The sequence below is a fragment of the Poecilia formosa genome, unplaced genomic scaffold (genome assembly GCF_000485575.1).
Source record: "Poecilia formosa unplaced genomic scaffold, Poecilia_formosa-5.1.2 Scaffold93, whole genome shotgun sequence".
NCBI classification, from domain to species: Eukaryota; Metazoa; Chordata; class Actinopteri; order Cyprinodontiformes; family Poeciliidae; genus Poecilia; species Poecilia formosa.
In genome coordinates, this window is record NW_006800032.1 from 1,558,558 (window position 1) to 1,577,518 (window position 18,961).

The 18,961-nt window shown below is 39.5% G+C and overlaps 1 protein-coding gene across 1 annotated transcript; it reads right to left on the reverse strand.

Moving 5' to 3' along the window:
- Positions 1-127: 127 nt before the first annotated feature.
- On the reverse strand, positions 128-15,935 carry cunh21orf91 (chromosome unknown C21orf91 homolog). The gene is made up of 5 exons (XM_007557988.2): positions 15,795-15,935; positions 14,209-14,345; positions 3,816-4,316; positions 3,515-3,577; positions 128-2,561 (listed from the first exon to the last, which is right to left on the reverse strand). The coding sequence occupies exons 2-5, from the start codon at positions 14,333-14,335 to the stop codon at positions 2,389-2,391; spliced, it is 864 nt and encodes a 287-aa protein (XP_007558050.1). The 5' UTR covers positions 14,336-14,345; positions 15,795-15,935; the 3' UTR covers positions 128-2,388.
- Positions 15,936-18,961: the final 3,026 nt, after the last annotated feature.

The window sequence follows — 18,961 nt, forward strand, 5'->3', positions numbered from 1 at the left end:
TGATAAATTACATTAAAATATGAGAATGTAACATGACAAAATGAGGCAAATTGGGTGTGAATACTGTAAATGCGCTACTTAAAAAAAAAGTTTGTAATTGGTATTAAAAAAAACAGCATGTCAGATAATGTAAAAATACCTGTATTTTTATTTTTATTGGAAAAACAAGTTATTTAAGCACAATTCAAAAGACAAATTATTTCCACACACAATAAATAGGATGCAAATACATCAAAGACAGATTCAGCCATGAACAAAAACAAATAAAATAAAAAAGTAAGCAAATGAACAGTCAGGCTACAACTAAAGTAGAAGTGTAACAGATATGCCTCTGTGTTCAGTTGGAGATAATGGAACCACAGTAAGATGGGACTGGTTCTCCCACCGAGCGGGGAGAAAGGCCCAGACATGTTCTAACAGCACACGCAAGCAACTCGAAAACAAATGTACAACCAAAGATTTAAAAAGCTAAAAAAGAAAAAAAACTGCTTTAACAACCAAACAAAAACGCACTCAAGCAGACGGCAAATAACTGTCTAAAGTAAAACCCATTAAAGAAAAAAAAAAAAAAAGCTTAAAACTGAGCTAAAACCATTTCTTTAGACCCTAAAAAAGGGTCAAAAACATCTAATCTCTTACAAAGAGAGCAAAATACACATAATGCTGAGCTTTTCTACACATCAAGCTTAGAAACTCTTAAAATTGGCGACCTCGCCCTCTGAAGAAAAGTCAAACCAATACTCTCTGGATAAGGCGGTATGTATTTTAGTCTGTAGCTTGCATAGGATTCATGTACCTTTGTCTTCCTTTGTTTAAAAGTCAGGGACATCCATAGGCACTGAAGACCAAACCGCCCTGTTTGTATCGCTATGTGGACACTTTGCTCTGACACATTCAAACAGGAGAGAAAGAAAGCAACTTGAGAACGAATCAATAAAGTATGCTCTGACCACATGAAAACAAGTAAGGATAAGTCACATGGGTTATTAATCCGTTTGGTGTTGCATCATCATCATATGGTGTTTTTTTTTTGTTTTGTTTTTTTTAAATAAAATGCAGAACAGACTTTGGTATTGAAACTGGTTTTGCTTTTCAGAATCTCCATGTTCTCTTGAATAAGTGTATAACCATCCATGGTGCTTTGTGCTTGATAGCTACACGACAGACGTCACACTGCTTTGTATGAAATGGGGAAACTTATTACACCAGAAGTAACAGAACGGACACAGACTGAAGGTGAACCTCACGTAACACGTCTCCTTAGGCAACAGAGTGTAAAAAGTCATGATTGAAAAACATAATTAGAAACCAAACTGACAGAGATCTAGTATGTACGTCGTTCCCAAACACTGAATCGGTGGAAATGTGAAGCTTTTTTGGAGTACTTTCAGGTGTACAGTTTTAAAATGTAATGTAAAATATTTTTCAAAATATTTTACTCACAATAAGTCATTTCCTCAAGGTGGACTACAAGTCATTTTTAAATTACTTTTGCTTAGCTCTAGGACATAATCGTCTGACCCAAACAAGGACCAGAATGACGATAAATGGACGTATGGTAAAAAAAAAAAAGCTTTCAGAAAATAACTATTAGATTATTTTATGACTATTTTTTTCCTCTATAATTTATGATAGTACTTAACTATAAAGAAATATGAATGGACAAACAGTGGTTTGCTGATTTCAGACACTCAGTTTTCACCAATCATTGAGTCCAAACGGCATTTTCAGGACAATCTGACACCTCGTCTCCCTACCTGTTTTAGGTAAATATTGTGCAGCTAGGAAGCTTGACTGAATAGAATACTTTTTCATTTTTCAAAGATCAAATACTGATTCTCATATCTTAACTGAAAACGAATTGAAGAAACACTAAAAAACTGAATGTCCGTAGCTACTTTGTTCAAGAGAACGAAGGTAAAAACGTGCCGAGCACAATGAAACTGATTAATTATCGAACAGCATACGAAATAAAACTCGGTGTAAAAGAAAACCACCAGCAAATATTAAAAGTCAATTCAAACAAAAAATGTTTTTCCTTTAAGAGTCTGCGGCACGTTAAAACGCAGACCTTCCCTTCCAGTTCTACGCTGTGGCGTATCTGGAACCCGCTGTCCTCAACATGCATGCTGGGTAATCAGCAGGTTGCAATTCAAGCCGCAACAAGCCAAGCACTGAAAACCCTTGCATTGTTTCTGCGCCCGCAAAACAACCGAGCCCTTGACAACTTGTGAGGATGCAGAGCCGGTGGCCCAATGCCGGCACAGTGTAAAAGTCTAGCGGAATCCAGACGCTTCCTCCATGCTGAGGCAGTCCACTTCATCATGGTCATCATCATCATCCTCTTCAGAGAGTCCACCTTTGGGGGTGCTGCCGTCTCCCAGCCCTTCATTCCACGGCGGCTCCGCTGGTGCTGGCCTTCACGCCGGCCCTGCTGATGTGCAGCCAGGGCAGTTTGGTGCAGTTTTTAAAAAGCTGCTCGATGGCGACGTGGCGGACGTGCAGCTCAGACGCCAAGGCGTCCTTCTCCTGCACGGCGGCCGTCAGCTCCTCAAAGACCTCTGCGGAGACGGGCAGCACACAGACGTGTGAAATGATTAAATCTTTATAAGAACTTCAAGCAACGTGAGCAAACAAACAAACAAAAACGAAAAAAAAAAGGGACAACTTCAGCGATGTTTCTTCACAAACTAAAATGGAAAGGCTTTGCTAAGTTCTGCGCCCATCAGAAATAACTTTTGGAATACCGCAGCTGTAGTAAATCAGTTAATCAACCCTCATCTCTTCAAAGTTACATATTTGTTTACTTTCTTTAAAAAAAAACATTTTTTTTAATTCCAGGCTGAAAGTTACTATGTAGAATTACAGCCACACTAAGGAAGAAATAAATAAAAATTATGAGGAAAAAAGTCGTAATATTACAAGAAAAAAGTCGTACTCAGTAAAATTATTCAGTGTTACTGAATAATTTTACCAGAATAGTCGCAACGTTAGTTGAATTAAGTAGTAACCTTATGAGAACTCCGACATGAAAAATAAAATATTAAAGTGAGGAATGTCGAGCATCTTGTGAAGTTACTTTGGTATCAGTTTTACAAATTAGAAAAAACAATCAACACATTCACGTCAAATTATTATCAGAATAACTGGAAACGATTTTCAAGCTTCTGCATATATTTTGTAGGAAAAAATAAATCACAGACTAGAGCTGGTCATGTCTGATTTTGGTCTCATTAAAACCACTCTTACGACTTTCTTCTGGTGTTTTTGGTTTTTTTCTGGTAATATTATAACTTTATTCTTGTAAATTTAACAATAAAAAATGTCTTCGTCTGGCCCTAGTTTTCAATGATATAAAATGGTCCAATATTTAGATTTAGAATATTTTGCAGTCATGAGATGAAGACTAACTATGAATAATCTTGATTAATTTAAATAATATTAAAATCTGAACATTGGATTCAGATACACAGCTAAAAGAATCCCATCACATTAGTAGGAAACTAAGACTTACTTTCAATCTGTTTCAGCAGTTGGCTGTTCAGCTGATGGAGCTCATCCACACTCATTTTCGTCACTGAGAGAGAAAACATTGGTTTATTATTATTAGAGGAACATATCATATTAAATTCTGGTACAGAAAGAACTATGCAGGGTGGAATGAGATGCAAAGATGGGGGGAAATGACATTAATTTCTTCTACCTTATCTCCTACAAACATTATTCATGACATACAGTATTCTGACTCAATAAAGAGATAAAAGACTGAAAATCCACACCAACTACTACAAAAAAAGGGAATTATTATAGCATACATTCGTCTTTGCTGTGCCCCTGGTTTCTGTGCTGCTTCTGTCCTGACGACTGCTTCCAGCTGTGCAGATCCTTTCGTCCGTCCCTGCTCCAAGCGTCGGCCTGCGACTCGCGCAGCAGCTCCACCTCCTCGGCCGTTTGACTCTCCAGCATCCCCGCAGCGTACGCCGGCAGCCCCGTCGCCCTGGCCCTGTCCCAGCAGGGGGCGTAGCGGGGCACCTGGGCGTCAGACTGGGGCAGCAGCTTGCGCTCGCCCTGCTGGCTGTAACAGAGGAGCTTTGCCCCCCGTCTGGCGCAGCCGCTGGAGGAGAGCGAGTCTTTGTTCTGGGCGAACTGGATGATGCGGTTCAGCTTCTGGCTGAGGGCCAGCTTCATGCCCTCATAGGCACTTCTGGAGACCTTGGAATGGGACAGCTTCTGATTGGCAATGAGGTGGCATTTCTCAAAGCAGTCTCTGTGGCCACGCAGCGACTTCGAGTGCAGCAAGGAGGCCGAGGTGACGCCTGCGATAGAAGCGGACAAAAACAAAGAGAGTTAACGCCACAGCTAATAAAAAAAAAAAAACTGATTTATGGTTTATAACTTTATGGTTTATAACATCCCTCAGACAGGAAGTAGAGAACCTGTAAAACAAACTGGAAGTAAAATGGGTCGCCTTTATAAACCGAGGGAAGATGAAGGTGAAAATCACTTGTGTGTGTGTGTGTGTTTGAATCTACAGAGAGAAGTGTGTGACGAACAGCAGAGTGAGTGGTTGCTTTCTTCGCATGGCCTACATTTCTCAGCAGGTAGAGGGTACACGATGTAGGCCGACTTGAGGAGATTAGTCACTGATCTTTAAACTGTTACAGGAGATCACCGCGGCACGCTTAGCTTGTGCTTCAAGTGGCCATGGCCGCTTTGGCCCCACAAAGCAAAATACAGTCAAAACTGGACGCAGCACCGTTCAAAATTATACTCCAAACAGGTCAAAACATGAGAATCTGCCACCAGATGCAGTGGAAAACTGTCTCTTGATGTTTTAGTGTGCCGTTTCATTAGCAGTAAAGTGTCTCTAAAACATCCATAAAATGTTTACCAATGAGCTAAAATAAAATTCAGACCTGAATCTGCCTCATTTCCACTTACAGCTAAAGGACAATATCAAACTAGATTAAGCAAATTAGGTCCAAGTCTCTCCGGGTCATCCGTCTCCACCAGGATTAGACAGCCCAGAAAGGAGATAGTTGAACATCTTAGGAAATGCAGAAATCATAAGTAAAATTACACACAATTACATTCATGTTTCTCCTCTTGCTTGCAGTTTAAATGTTACATTTAAAACTGGAGCTCAGGGTTCTTGAAACTCACCAATCGTTTTTATAGTGTTCAGGAACCTATTTTCTAGTAAGAAATAGTGATGCACAGATCAGATAATAATATCTGTCGGTCTAGAATAAAAAAAAAAAGTCTAGACTGGGTGTCATGACAATATGCCCAATCCATACAGGCAGATCTATTCAGTCTAAGTCTATGCTTCACTATTTATTTTACATTATATTTAGAATTTCTATTTGGACTTTCTCAACCATTTGAAAGAAAGTTTGTTTTTACATTGGTTGTTATGCTCCTAACTGCACTGACAGCACAAATTAAAGTTGTGGTTTTACCTCTTTGACCAAGCCTGTGAAATTATTTGTGTATTTAAGTGCGCTGTACCGGTGCAAAGTTATCAAATAAATTTTTCTTCTGTATCGGATCGGTATCCGACGATACGGAACCTCAGATATCTGTATCGGTATCGGAAATGAAAAGAAGGGAATTGGTCCAACTCTAGTAATAACTAGCTACAAGGTCTAAAACCAGACAGTAAATGTTTCATTTTCTCCTTAATTTTCTTAAGTAGTTTTTAAGTACTTGCAAATAGATTCAAAATGTGGTTTTCGTTTGGACCGTTAGCTTTAATGGCTCTCTTCCACAGCAGAGTTTTAGACCATTACACAACCGTGTGTTTGGGAATCTATTCTTAGCTTCTGCATATTTGTGGTTGGCCCAGAGTGCCTTGAAAGATGGATTTTTATTCTGTGGATTAGCCTTGTGAGGAAACCACATTACGTAATCCAAGTTGGTTGCAACTCTGGTCAAAGGATGTATAATAACGGCTGCAAGAGCTTTCAGTCAAACAGTGATACTAAGCTGATCAGTCACTGAAGCACATTTCCTACCTCTAGCTTTGTGACAGAAAATCATAACAATATTAAAAACAACAAAAAAAAAAAACATTGGCCCAAAACCAGAGCAGTGTGCAACCAGCCAAAGACCTCACTCAGCGTAAGCAGCTTAGCACTGCTGCCTTTCATGGGCGCACACATTAAGCACAAACACACACACAGACTATTTGGTGGAGGTGAAGTCAACATTGTTGAGCTGGGACAAGTGGCGATAATACACACCACGGACCGATACGCTTGGGGTTTCTTTTCTCTGGTCTCTTGAGGGAGGAGTCAGACTTGCCAGAAGAGAAAGATGGAAAACATGCTTGGTTAAAGTCTGACAGAAACCTCTGAAACGTAAACAGCTGGTGTTATTGATCTGTTTCAGTCTGAAGGCAGCTGTGGCTGCGAGCTGAGTTAATTATTCTACAGCACTGGGATCAGTCAAGCAAGAACCGAACGAGCAAAGTCTATATAAGAGAAAAAAAAAAAAAACAAACAAAGAAAAGAGTCCCAAATCCCCACTCCTATTCTTAAAGCTTAAATATTACAGTTTCAAAGCCTTTACACAAATATTTAAAACTATATTTTCATAGGGTCTAATTGCTTCTATTTCAAAATAGAAAAGCAGCAATTATTCACAGTCTCGCTAATCTAATACAACACTGATTATTGCATTTACCTTCTCTGTAATATATAATTAGAAACTGAAAGGAGGCTAAATTTAGCAGTAGATTTCAAGTTCTAATTTCTGGAATTATTACGCTTTTACTGTTCTGTTCTTTGTAGAAAAACTCAAGTGAGTTGATGTTAACTGGTTCATTAGTCAAGCTGTTTGGGTAAAGGACAGGCATAGGCGTTTTCAGTCAGCTGAGTGGCAGCAACAAGTGGGGGAGGGGGACCTAATCTATGTTTCATAAAGCAACAGAAACCCCTGGTCACTCTGGTTCTTTACTGGGTGTTTCCTTAATCTTACATAATATTTCTTTAGTTTTGAGGATGCAGTTATTAAAAGACAGACAGTTTAGTTTTAAGGGAGTGCCGCTACAACTTTTTCACTTCTGCAACTCAGCTATCTCAGTGTGTGGGATACAAGCACTAGCAGATAGAAATTCTAGGGCCGACTAAATGCCAGATGCAGGCCGATAGAATCCGATATGATGTTTTTGGCTGATATCGGACCAGTTTCTGATATCAATATTGGATTGGGACAACCCCTATTTGGTCTATGCACCATGATGTAACCATGAGCCTCAGGCATTTTAGATAAGAGAAAATGATCTGAAAGTGTTTAAAAGATGAAAGACAGCAAGCAAAAAGTGCCATCTTTGATCAATGGAATTTAAGAATTAAATTACAACCAACCAAAGCACTGTCATACTGTAGCCTTCTCCCCACTTTAAATTACTAAACAGATTCACTGTATTGTGGTTTCTTATGAAGAAACGCACAGTGGGCCTGTACATCATTAGTTTTCAAAACATTCACTTTGAAATGCCTTTTTTGAACAATCGGTAATACTTTATTTGAAGGGGGGTGAATAAGACTGACATGACACCGTCATAAACATGACATAACACATGTCATGAACATGAATAAGCCTTCATGAATATTTATGACTGTTATCATAAAGTGTCATTCGGTAAATTATGACAGTTTTAATACAAAATTGACATTATTCAAAATGTCTTTGTTATGACAACTTGACATTAACCAAGAAATCATTACTGATATAAATTTGTTATAAAAGAATTACTGATTGCCCTTTAAAAATTAGGTAACTTTATGTTATTAAAGGTAAAGTTTAAACAGTAACAGTCTTATTCACCCCCCTTCAAATAAAGTGTTACCGAACAATGTGTTTACCTTAAGAAAAACAGCAGTTTTTAGTTGAATATTTAAGTCGCTGTGTAAACGGCCGAATTCAGTCATTTACAATTTCTTCAACTTGATCATGGAAATAAGAAAAAACTGTTGTGCTGTTTTTCTGCTATTCAAGCATGTTTCATATCGAGACAAACAGATATTTTTGCTTTGCGCCTGAGAGCGATAACCAAGGCTAGCATACAGCAGCAACCATATGCAGCCAATCTGGCTTTGCTCTGGGTGGAAGAGCTGGGGAAGGACACCCGATCCTCGACACACTTCAGAGTAGTGGACGGTTGAAAGTTGGTAGTGAGAACAAGTGGGACAGAGGTCATCAGAGGTTTCCTGCAGTTCAATAGAGTCTGTTAGCAGCAGCTGCTGCTGCTGCAGCATGGAAGCAGGCCGGCTTCCTTATCAACTCTGAGATAATATGGAAAGCAGCGAAAAACGGTTCAAACACCTGTCAACCACTGCAAACTCCGCAACGCTTCCTTCCAGTGTAACTGCAGGAAATCACACTCACTAAACTGTAACCAAACTCCTACACGGTTCGGTTTACAGTAAACTTCTAGAAGATTACTGGGATTACTCAATATAAAAATGTAGTAATGTATATTTTTTTAGTGGTAAAAAAAAAACCCAGATCCACTCCATCAGAAAAACAAACAGAACAAAGAGATTGTTCAGGATCTCATTATTGATAACAGTAGAGCAGAATTGGGCAGATGGTACACAGTGAGAAGGATAGTCACAATCACATCTGGCCACCATCTGCCTTGAAATGTTGCTCAGGAGTCATATCTCTGTGACTGGAAGAAGACAGATGAAGACAAATGGCTCCTTAGAACCATGGCTGAATGATTCAAGTAGCTTCCTGAATCCAAAACTGAAGAGCACCTCAAACAAACGACGTCCATGAGGTATTTTTAACGGTATTTTTTTTTAAACATAGAAGATGAGAAGTTTGTCAAATTTGCTAACCAAGTAACAGTATCTGTGTTTTCAATAGTGCAATTGATAAGGACAGCTTGAATGCATTATTTGGTAGGTTATTAGATGTCAAGTGTCACACATTTGCGCTCTGCATGTTAATAATGTATTTGGTGCATTGGACAGACTTTAACTGGTGGAAGCATTGTGAAAAGGTGAAATTTGGGTAAGCCAACAGATTTAGCTTGATAATAAATTGTCAAGCTAATATAACAGCAGGTCAAAGCTTTTAGGATACAAATACTAAGTTGGACACACTGTTGTTTTGTTATTATTCTGTTGGGGGAGGGGGGGGGTAAATTGAAACAAAGTGTATATTTTGAGATGTAGTGGGCTCTATTCCGTTTTGTGAAGGAGCGTTAATGGCTGCATTAGTAAATATGACTGAGGATAAAGATCATGTTTATATCTGGTCACTTGTATTTGTACAGCGTAATAATCTCAAACTGGCTCGTGTTAAGGCAGAAAATGTCTTTAACTTCCAATTAAAAGTGTTGCTCAGACAAAAGAGGATTTTCAAGAGTCTACATCAGGGGTGTCCAAAGTCGGTCCTGAGCTTCAGGAAACATGCCGGCATCCTGCATGTTTTAGTTCTCTCCCTGGTGGTACTAACAACCTTTTCAGCATGTCAATGTTCCTCTTAGGCCTTCTAACGAGCCATCATTTGATCCAGGTGTGTTAAACTAGGGAGAGAACTAAAACATGCAGGATGCCGGCCCTCGAGGACTGACTTTGGGCACCCCTGGTCTACATGATAGAAATATTTTGCCTTCAGACCAAAGCCTGTTATAAAAGACTAAATCAAATAAAGACCAAACTCAATCGTGACACATTTACTTGCAGTTGCCAGGTTAACAGAGACTAAATATTTTTGAAGGAGCTTATTTATTCAAAAGCATAATCCAATGGTAAGCAGGGGGGCTCTGGAGCGTTCGTTATAACAGGTTCTGCGTTCGATTATACGGCTGCGACAGGGAGCAATATTGCCAGGCGGCTCTATAGCTGGCGGGGTGAAGAGTTGAGCCTCGGTAAATGAGTTGTTTAGAAGAGCGCGTAACAATAGACCCTGTAGAGCTGCAACAATCGACACCATCTGTGTTTCGCCAGGCGTCTGCTGAGGGATTTTTCTGCTTGTCTGATCCGAAAACAGGCTTGTTGTGTTACGAGGTCTCAGCGAATATCTGCATCTGGATTACGTAAGGAATGCTGCTGAATTCAACACCTTGCTCTTAACAAGCGGCCGGAGATGACCGAGAGACCAATGAAAGGAGAGAACTGTGGTCACCCGAAACACATTTCACACACGCAGGATGGAACGTGCGAGGTGTCAGGTTGGAACGACCCCGCTGATGCTGTTTTGTGACAAAAATATAACAAGGGACGGCTCAAATAACACGTACACTTTATTTCAACAAAGAACAACACACTAACTTCAGCAGCCTAATTATGGGATCGACAGGCCCAGTACCAGTAAATTAACTTGGGCTTTAATCAGCCATTTAGGGAATCTGACAGATGGTCTTATTAAATAAATAAGCATGTTATCCAAGCACAGAGTCTTCATTATCTATAATAAGCTGAACTGAAGATCTGATTTGGTTTTCTTACAGCGCCATATGGATTTATATTAAAATCAGATCAAAGTTTGTTCTTTGTGTTATATTTGATTTTAATTCACTGGATGCCAGTAGAGGAAGTCTACCAAAGCTTTATATGATTTATTAGCACAACACTCTCTTTATGTTTGAACTAATAACAGTCAAACAACCGCATGCCTGCTCTGCATTTAGCATGACGGGAAGCTACAAAAACTGGATAAGCTATCAAATGTTTTGTCTGGAATCATGTGCTTTCACCACAGCAAATTATGGCTTGGATTATGTTCAGTTTAACTCCTTTTTGCTAAAGGGATTGCTTGTTAACTCCCTTTCACCGAACAGCTGACAAAAACAACTGCTAATAACTGAAGTTTGCAGTTTGTGGTTTAGGTTTAGCCGATATAGAATTCCCAACAAAGTTGGAAAAGCTCTGGATTACATGATGGTTCAGGTTCACGCAGCGTTTCCCCATTAAATAAAAACAAACTAGCTAAACTGGCTCTGACTGTTCTGCTTCTGAACAACGGACCGGCTGTGTTGACGCTCAGGGCTACGTGAAGCACCCAATTGAGATGGAGCAACAGAAGAGAAAATAAACATCTCCAAGTGAAAGGATATTAAGTCAGAGGTTGAGCAATGCAGAAACAAGCCAAGTGATGTCTATTTTGAAGAAACTGGCACATGCACACACACACACACGCACACACACACAGGCAAATGGAGTTTCCTCAGATACAACAATGCCTTCACTTCCTGTGTAAAACTGTGCCCCCAAGTCTTATTGAAGTCGGTGTTTCCGTCATCACTGTGAAGGGATTGTTTGTTGATATCAGTTCCATACGTGGACGGCGTTAAATCTTTGCTTTATGCTTTTGTATTTCATGATTCTCGGGAGGACAAATTGTTAAAAGTTAAAAGCTGCTTCCAGATAATCTGACTAAACAGTAAGCCAGCAGCGAACATCCTTGCAGGCAAGTCTCGACAGCTCTCTTCCGTGCAAACATCCAAACAACGACCAGGAGGCCGTGGGCGGAAATGAATACAAAGGTCATGCAGCGTCGCGCTGTATCCCGTCTGATTTCTACTGCGACTATACCATCTCTTAATTATTTTATCCATATTATATATCAATTGATCTCCGGTAAATGTAGTTTTAATGCTCTATGAGTGGCTACAAGTACTCAAATAATTATCAGCAGCAAAAAACTTTTCAGACAAAAAATAAATTAAACAAAGAATAAAAATCCTGTATTGGCCAATATCAGAATCGGCATGTCAGGCTTTTTAAAGATCAGTGATCGGGCACCGGTATGTTCCCAACTCCACAAAGAAGACGCTAGCTGTATTCGCACATGTTTTTTGTCGTTCAGGCTGTGGATTCACTGTCTTGGGAAATCAGAAAGAATCATTCCTGAAACCGGGTTCCAAAGTGGATACATTTCAGGACGCCGGTTTCATGTTTCCGTCTGAGTATGACAGTCACGTCTTTTATTAAACAACGGCGTCAGCATCGCTGTTCTGTTTTTGCGTTGCTCTATTTCAGTGTTACAGCGCCACCGATTGGCCCGGCAGACCCAACATTTTCTGTCAAAAGTTCACCAGAAAACTTCTTTGAAAATACACATCTCTGTGCAACAAATGCTTAATAAATTTATCTTTCAACATCTACAACGAAGGATACTGTGAACGCTGTCTGTTACATGACAGAATCCATTAACTCTGTGCCAAAATGAAGCAGAATTATCTGAGAAAAACACTGATGAGTCCACGTTTCTGCATTCATTCTTTCGCAATTACGACTCCAAGTCCTGCTGCGGCTGCACAGATCAGTGCTGTGAACTTCATTACCGCTGTATTCCAACAACACGAGGCAACAGATGAAAACGCTGCTAAAACTGCAATTGGGGAAATAACAGTTGTGGGATGGGAAAGGTTTCTCACAGAGTGCATCTGTCTGTGTGAGAAAAACAATGAACATTGCCAACTTGGCAGTCCATTTCAACACGCGATTACACGCAAAGAAAAGCCATTAAGTCTACATGAGCAATCAGCAAACACACGGTTCGGCCTTTGTTGTCACTCACTCACGCTAAAAAGTTGCCAAAAGAAATGTGGCAGCCTCTTGTTTCAGTAACGAAATGCAGAGCTCCATCAGAAACATGCGCTCGTCTGCAAAAACCCCCCCCAGACTACTGCTCGTTGGTCATTACGAAGGCTGTGTTCAATGATCAGGATTTTTGAGTTTCTCACCTGATAAAACTACAAACCGGAATGATTCCTTGGTGCAACTGCAGGAAAATACAACAGCGACAGCCATCAAAAACCGCCAGCTGCCGAGGTAACAGTTGTGAGACCGTGTGAAACTGAAACATTAACATACGGCGAATGACATACGGATTTTTTCCTTCACGCCGGCTTTGACATAACTCACTCGTATAGTTATTTAGGTTGCTGGCATCTCTCTAGCGTATGCAACGGTTACTATTCTAGTCGCCCGTACGATGATTAATGAGCGTGCAAACGTTCAACTGACAACATTTTACTGCGCCGTGAACAACAGTTCCTCGGTACCCACACACCGTCTCCCTCCACCGTGACGGGCCACGCGGCCGCTTCGGCTGCGGAGGGGAGAATGACGGGAACTCTGTCAGCATCTGGAACGGCACGCTAACAAGTAGCCGATAGTCATATTGTGCACAGAAAAACAAAAAGCCTTTGTGTGTGTATGAGATGAGCACCAGATGAGGGGTACCCGTCCCCTTCTGATTCCCCATTCTTCTTCAAATAGGCCACTCAGTAATTAAAAGATGAAAAAAAAAAAGAACTTCAAACACACACTTGAGCTGGAGTGGCACATCAAACAGGAGGGGGGATCATTGTAGTTTGCCATAATAAATGCTTTGGTCATAAAAAGCTTTTATTCTTATATAAGGTTTATAAATTGTTCATGGAGAGAGGATAACACTTGTTTATAGAAAATCTGTTTGGGAGATAAAGATGGAAGCAGTGTGAAGTTGAAAGGCTTGGAGAAAGAGTTCTTCTAATCTGGATATTCCTCCGAATGCTACAGAGCTGCAGCAGGTAAAACCATGTGGGATGTAGCTAAAATTCACTCCAAAAAATGCTTATAAGTGCCTATTTTAATAGTTGCGCGAGGTATTTCGTCTTCCCAAGCTACATTTCCGCATTAAATTATTCCTGGCAAATTTTCCGGGAATAATTTAATGCGGCGTTCCACAAAAAAACAATCCAGGAAGAGGTGAATAGGAAAGTGTCCACTGTGTATGTGTACAAGATAAAACTTTAAACTTTTACGTTGACTAAACCTATCACAACTTATTGTGTGATGAATTAAAATGAGCACAATAATTTCCACTCGGGCAGCAGTCGTTACAGAGATGCTTCCCTTTAACATCGTTGAAAAGCCGGCGTTTCGGAGAAAACGCTGCCAACATTTGACACAGGACTTCATTTGCGCTACCTGCCACTTTGACACTCTGACATTTCGCAGGCTAAAGTTTTATTACCTCATTTCTGCCGTGACATATTCACACTTTTAAAATCATTAAAGTTGAGAACAGGTGTCTGGCTTGTAAATGCACCATTAATTCCTATGGGAAAAGAGAGATAATTTATCACCACCAAGTTCGGTTGTAAAAGTAAATGACTCTTGGGTCCACATATATAAAAAGTTGTTTGCTCCCCACAAACAAGCAATGCACTTCCTCTTTTCCAGTTGCTTTTCTTACCTTCGATGCTGAGTTCAAAGCAGACGTGGCAGAAGGACAGGGTCCCCGTTTCAGTCTCTAATTTGCAGACGCTGCAGATATTGTCGTCGTTCAGATCGATGTTCACAAACTGCTCCTCTTCATCCATTGCGCCTCTTCTGAAACACAACCATTAAAAGATGGTGATAGCATCCCCAATTGATTGAAGTCGTCAACAGCTTCTACTTTGTCTCAATTTACAAAACAATGCAGCAAAGACACAGTCTTTCACACGGCGATACAATACAAAGGATGCCAATTATCAACCGGGTTCAAAAGTCTGTGTTGAGTAATCTTATCATGTATGGACAGTTTGAACGCACTCAGGACACAATGAGGATGGTTTCCATTATACTGAAGAGCCACAGACCAAAAAAAAAGCCCTCCCTAGTCAATGACTGTGTTTGTTTTATCTAAAAAATAAAACAAAAAAGTGTGATTCAAATGTTAGCATTCATAAACATCAAACCGGAGAGTTATGGAATAGTTAGGACATTGAAATTTGTGTTTTTAATGAGCATCCCCAACCAACTACTGCTCAGTTGAACTCAAACTAACCAATCACACCGACCCTTAACTGACAAAGTCACTAGTATTAAAGTGAGTTTTAAAGCCAGTAAAGTAGCTCAACTTATTTCATCGTACAACAGAGAATAAAGGAAGGTAGCCTGTTGCTTTAAATGAAAAATAAGCAATTCATATTCTTGGAAATAAAAAAAGAGAAATATCCACTGACGGTCAGAAAAATTAACTTCGTTGTCTAAATTGGGGAATATTTAGTCAGTAAAAACATCACAGACCAATTATGATCCAAAACTCTACATTACAGAGAGTTTGCATAATGCTGTCTGTAATCAATTTTTGATTGAGTCTGAATCCAAATTAAAATGTAAACGCAACCGAAGCACCCCTCGTTATAAACTAGACATGAAAACAAATTAGGTTATGGCATCACCATAACCGTCTAACTCAACAGAGCGTCACATATTTTGCTTCCATTTTCTCTTCAGAGGTAGAAATAATGTCCCTGGTTCTTCTAGACCGGTTCAGCCCACGGGAAACAGTTTCAAGTCATGTCGAAAGCTCCGTTTCGCTTTGTTCTTTCGACAACACACCGTCAAAAATAATGTATACATTATGAACAGAGCCCCTAGTATCCCAAACCGAGCATGCAAAATTACAGGTGAAACCATAGGACATGGTTACCGACACTATAACAACATAGAGACTCGGTTATTTGATAAACTTTCCACCACGTCGGTGGTACATGTATGACCTTCAGAACCAGTTTCCCCCCCAACTGGTCGATACTTTAAATGTCTAAAACCACACGGACTATAAACCTGACACTTTACAGTTTAGAGGAACCGAGTGTCCCACACAATGTTACACCTCAGAGCGTTAAAATAAACGAGTGCTAACAAGAAGTTATGCTAACAGCACACTCGCATCCTCCGAGCACTCAGTCTGCTTCGTGACCGTTATTCTGCGGAGCTAAACAGAAAGGGCTTGAGGAAAAGACGGATTTTATTTCCCAGTATTGAACACACCACGTCTGACAAACTTACCTCACAACCGACGGCTCTTTTCGGACAGCTTTTCGCTTTGAGCGGACACCTCGGTAGTTCACGGTCTCAGAGGGCTCTCAGACATTAAACAAGACTGCGCGTCACGGTAAATCCAAGGAAGCCACAGGAACCTCTGTCGCCTCTAAGCGGAAAGAACCACTTCTCGGAGTGAGGGGACTGGAAAGTAATTATACTTTTAAATATATGACATTTTGCCGGCAACATAAATATCCGAACAACAAAATGATATTTAGCAGACTTTACTCACAAAATATTCCTCTTCCAATGCAGAACTTTATTAAATAAACAGCCCAAAGACAACAATGGCCGCCAGCGCACCCCTCCGATTTAAACAAGTATTTTCTTCCACGCGTCACCAAAACACGCGCATGTTTGGAAAGAACCAAATAAAAAAAAAAGTCACAAAATATGGGAAACAATTTCTCGTTTAGAAATATACAACATCAAATATTAATATCTGTACCTCGAGCAAATCTTTCGTTTTTACTACTTTCTGTTGACATTCACGGGAACATGGCAGGGCACGACGCGGGGAACTGCCGCGAAACACCCAGAGCTACAATCATTATTATAAAGGATTAAGTGATTTAAGTGTAGCACGGCGGCTGCAAATCACTTTCTCCCCACATGTCTGGAAAGCGACAACACAAAAGACCCTCTCTCCCCCAAAACGCGAAACAGAAACAACTGTTAAGCAGTAATAAAAAAATTTTTTAATTATTACATATAATTTTTTATTTTATTTCCGAGCTATTATTTTTTACATTAAAAATGATATCACGTTAGATAACACAGTTATTGTTTTTGCAACATTTTGAAGTTTATGTCTCTTCAGTTTCCGGTCATAATATTTTGCATTTTGATAATATATTTGGCTTGTTGGCTGGACTGTCCTTCTCCTTAAACTGATGGTTATCTTCTGTGGCATATAACTCATGAAAAGTGTTTAATGACATGACTAATTTTAGAGACTTAGTTAATAATAATTTTATTTGTTTACTTGCTGATATTTTCTTTAAAATTCGCATTTGTAAACTTTTCCTTTGAGTCCTTTCTCATTTTTTGTCACAACCAGGATGTCATAAAACCACAGCTTTGAACATTTCTCAGCACACTGCTTAATGTATTATTTTAAAGTTAAAAGAGTTCAAGCCAACAAGAGTTGCAACTTTCTTCCTTAGCCAACAGGAGAGCGTTAATCGGAGATGCACCAATGGTAACTCTGGAGGAGCTCCAGAGATTCACATCAGTGGGAGAATCTATTGGCAGAAAACCTAATAGTTGCATACAAGCCACGTAGGAGACAGAGCAATCTTGGAAGAAGACACTCCAGTCAGATCACACCTGAACACAACATCTCCACTGTGACAAATGATGATGACAGCATCATGCTGTTGGGATACTTTTCTTGAACAGGAACAGAAATGCTGGTATGAGCTGACAGGATGATGGATGGAGCTAAATCAATACTAGAAGAAAACTTGTTTAAGGTGTTAAAAGACTTGAGACTGGGGTGGAAATTCACCCGTATGCAAGATGACTAACCTAAACATAAACTCAGAGTAATGTAGGTCAGTGCACAACCTGCATGTGCTAGAACGGCCCAGTCAAAGTAAATACCTAAATCTAATGGAGATTTTATGGCAAGACTTAATTACCGAAGTGGATGGATTTTAGTGTCTGGATGGTCAAAGCTGCCACATAATCACCTAGATTTGCAGATGTACTTGCAGTGAAAAGTGGTTTTGCAAAATTAAATAAATAAATGAATAAATAAATAAATATCATAATACAAGTGGCACATTTTGGTATGTTTATTAGTGAAAGAAAAATAATCAAAAAGTATCAATCATTTTCTTGCTACTTCAAGTTTGTGGATGTAATGTAATGTGATGAAATGTGAAAAATATACAGGAGCTATGAATATTTTACACTCTTAACGCCTATTTATAAAGTAGTTCAAGTACTTAAAGACCATCAAAACCTTGCAGACCAGTTCAGTTTTTCTTACATGTATATAAACCCTCTGTAATGCCAGCTGCTCCAGGGTCGTGTCAGTGATACTTTAGGCTCATTTGGCCCTGCATTCTCCAGCTGCTCCCGTATCTGGGAGTATACAAAAGAACATGGCTACAACAAAATGAGCTGTCTTCATTTTTTAAAATTAGTTTCAGACAGTTTTCTGGAATTCTGAGCTCATGTAGGGAGGCTACAGACAACAGCTTTCATTCTTCTTTCCTGTTTTACCTCATTTAATGATAGAAAAATCTAAATGTTTCACAACAGCAAACAAATCAAATCAATTTTCAATGGATAATCGTTGAAGCCTGTGATTGAGCTAGACCAGGGGTCCTCTCCAGAGAACAAGTGGCTCTTTGGACCCTCCACAATGGCTCCAAATAACTTTGACAGAAAGTGATCAGCGTTTTAGACATAGCAAAAAATTCTTAGCATAAGATTAGAAATTATGTTCCCCACCTCCACTCGTCTTCATTTTCCACAAATAGCTACACTCCATACAAGGAAATTGATCCGCATAAAAGTTATATATATTTTTTTATTATTTTAAAACCTACAAAAAGAAATAAAATGGCGACCCTTTACAAATGATGCATTTCCTCATTTTGTAGCTGGATAGTTGAGTTCTCTTTTCTCAACAAGTCACGTAACTTTTGCAACTCTTCATTTATTTATTTTTGATTTGTTTAATTTCCCTCTGGGATTAATAAAGTACTTTTGAAATGAATTTAGCTGGACAAAAATAGTTCATACGCTGGGATTGTAAATATTTCAGTAGTATTTCAGACCCCTGATCCGGACGGCGCGAGAATGTGACCGAGTGACCGTATGACTCAGGCGCCCCCTCCTGGAGAAACTTGAGTAATTCAAGCAAAACTAAAACTGGGCTCAGTTCCACTTAAGATGCAAGAAGGGACCTGAATTGACATAACTCTGCTACGTAAGGTTTTGTCTTGAGAACGGAGGAGATTTGGAGCTAACAAGTGAAGTTCTGGAAAAATTGTTTGGGGGAAAAACTAAAAATGGTTTTAGATTAAACCATTCCAGTCAATGTTTTTATTTTTCATTTATTTTTATTTATTTATTTATTTATTTTTGTAAATAGCACAATTCAACATCTGCTTCTC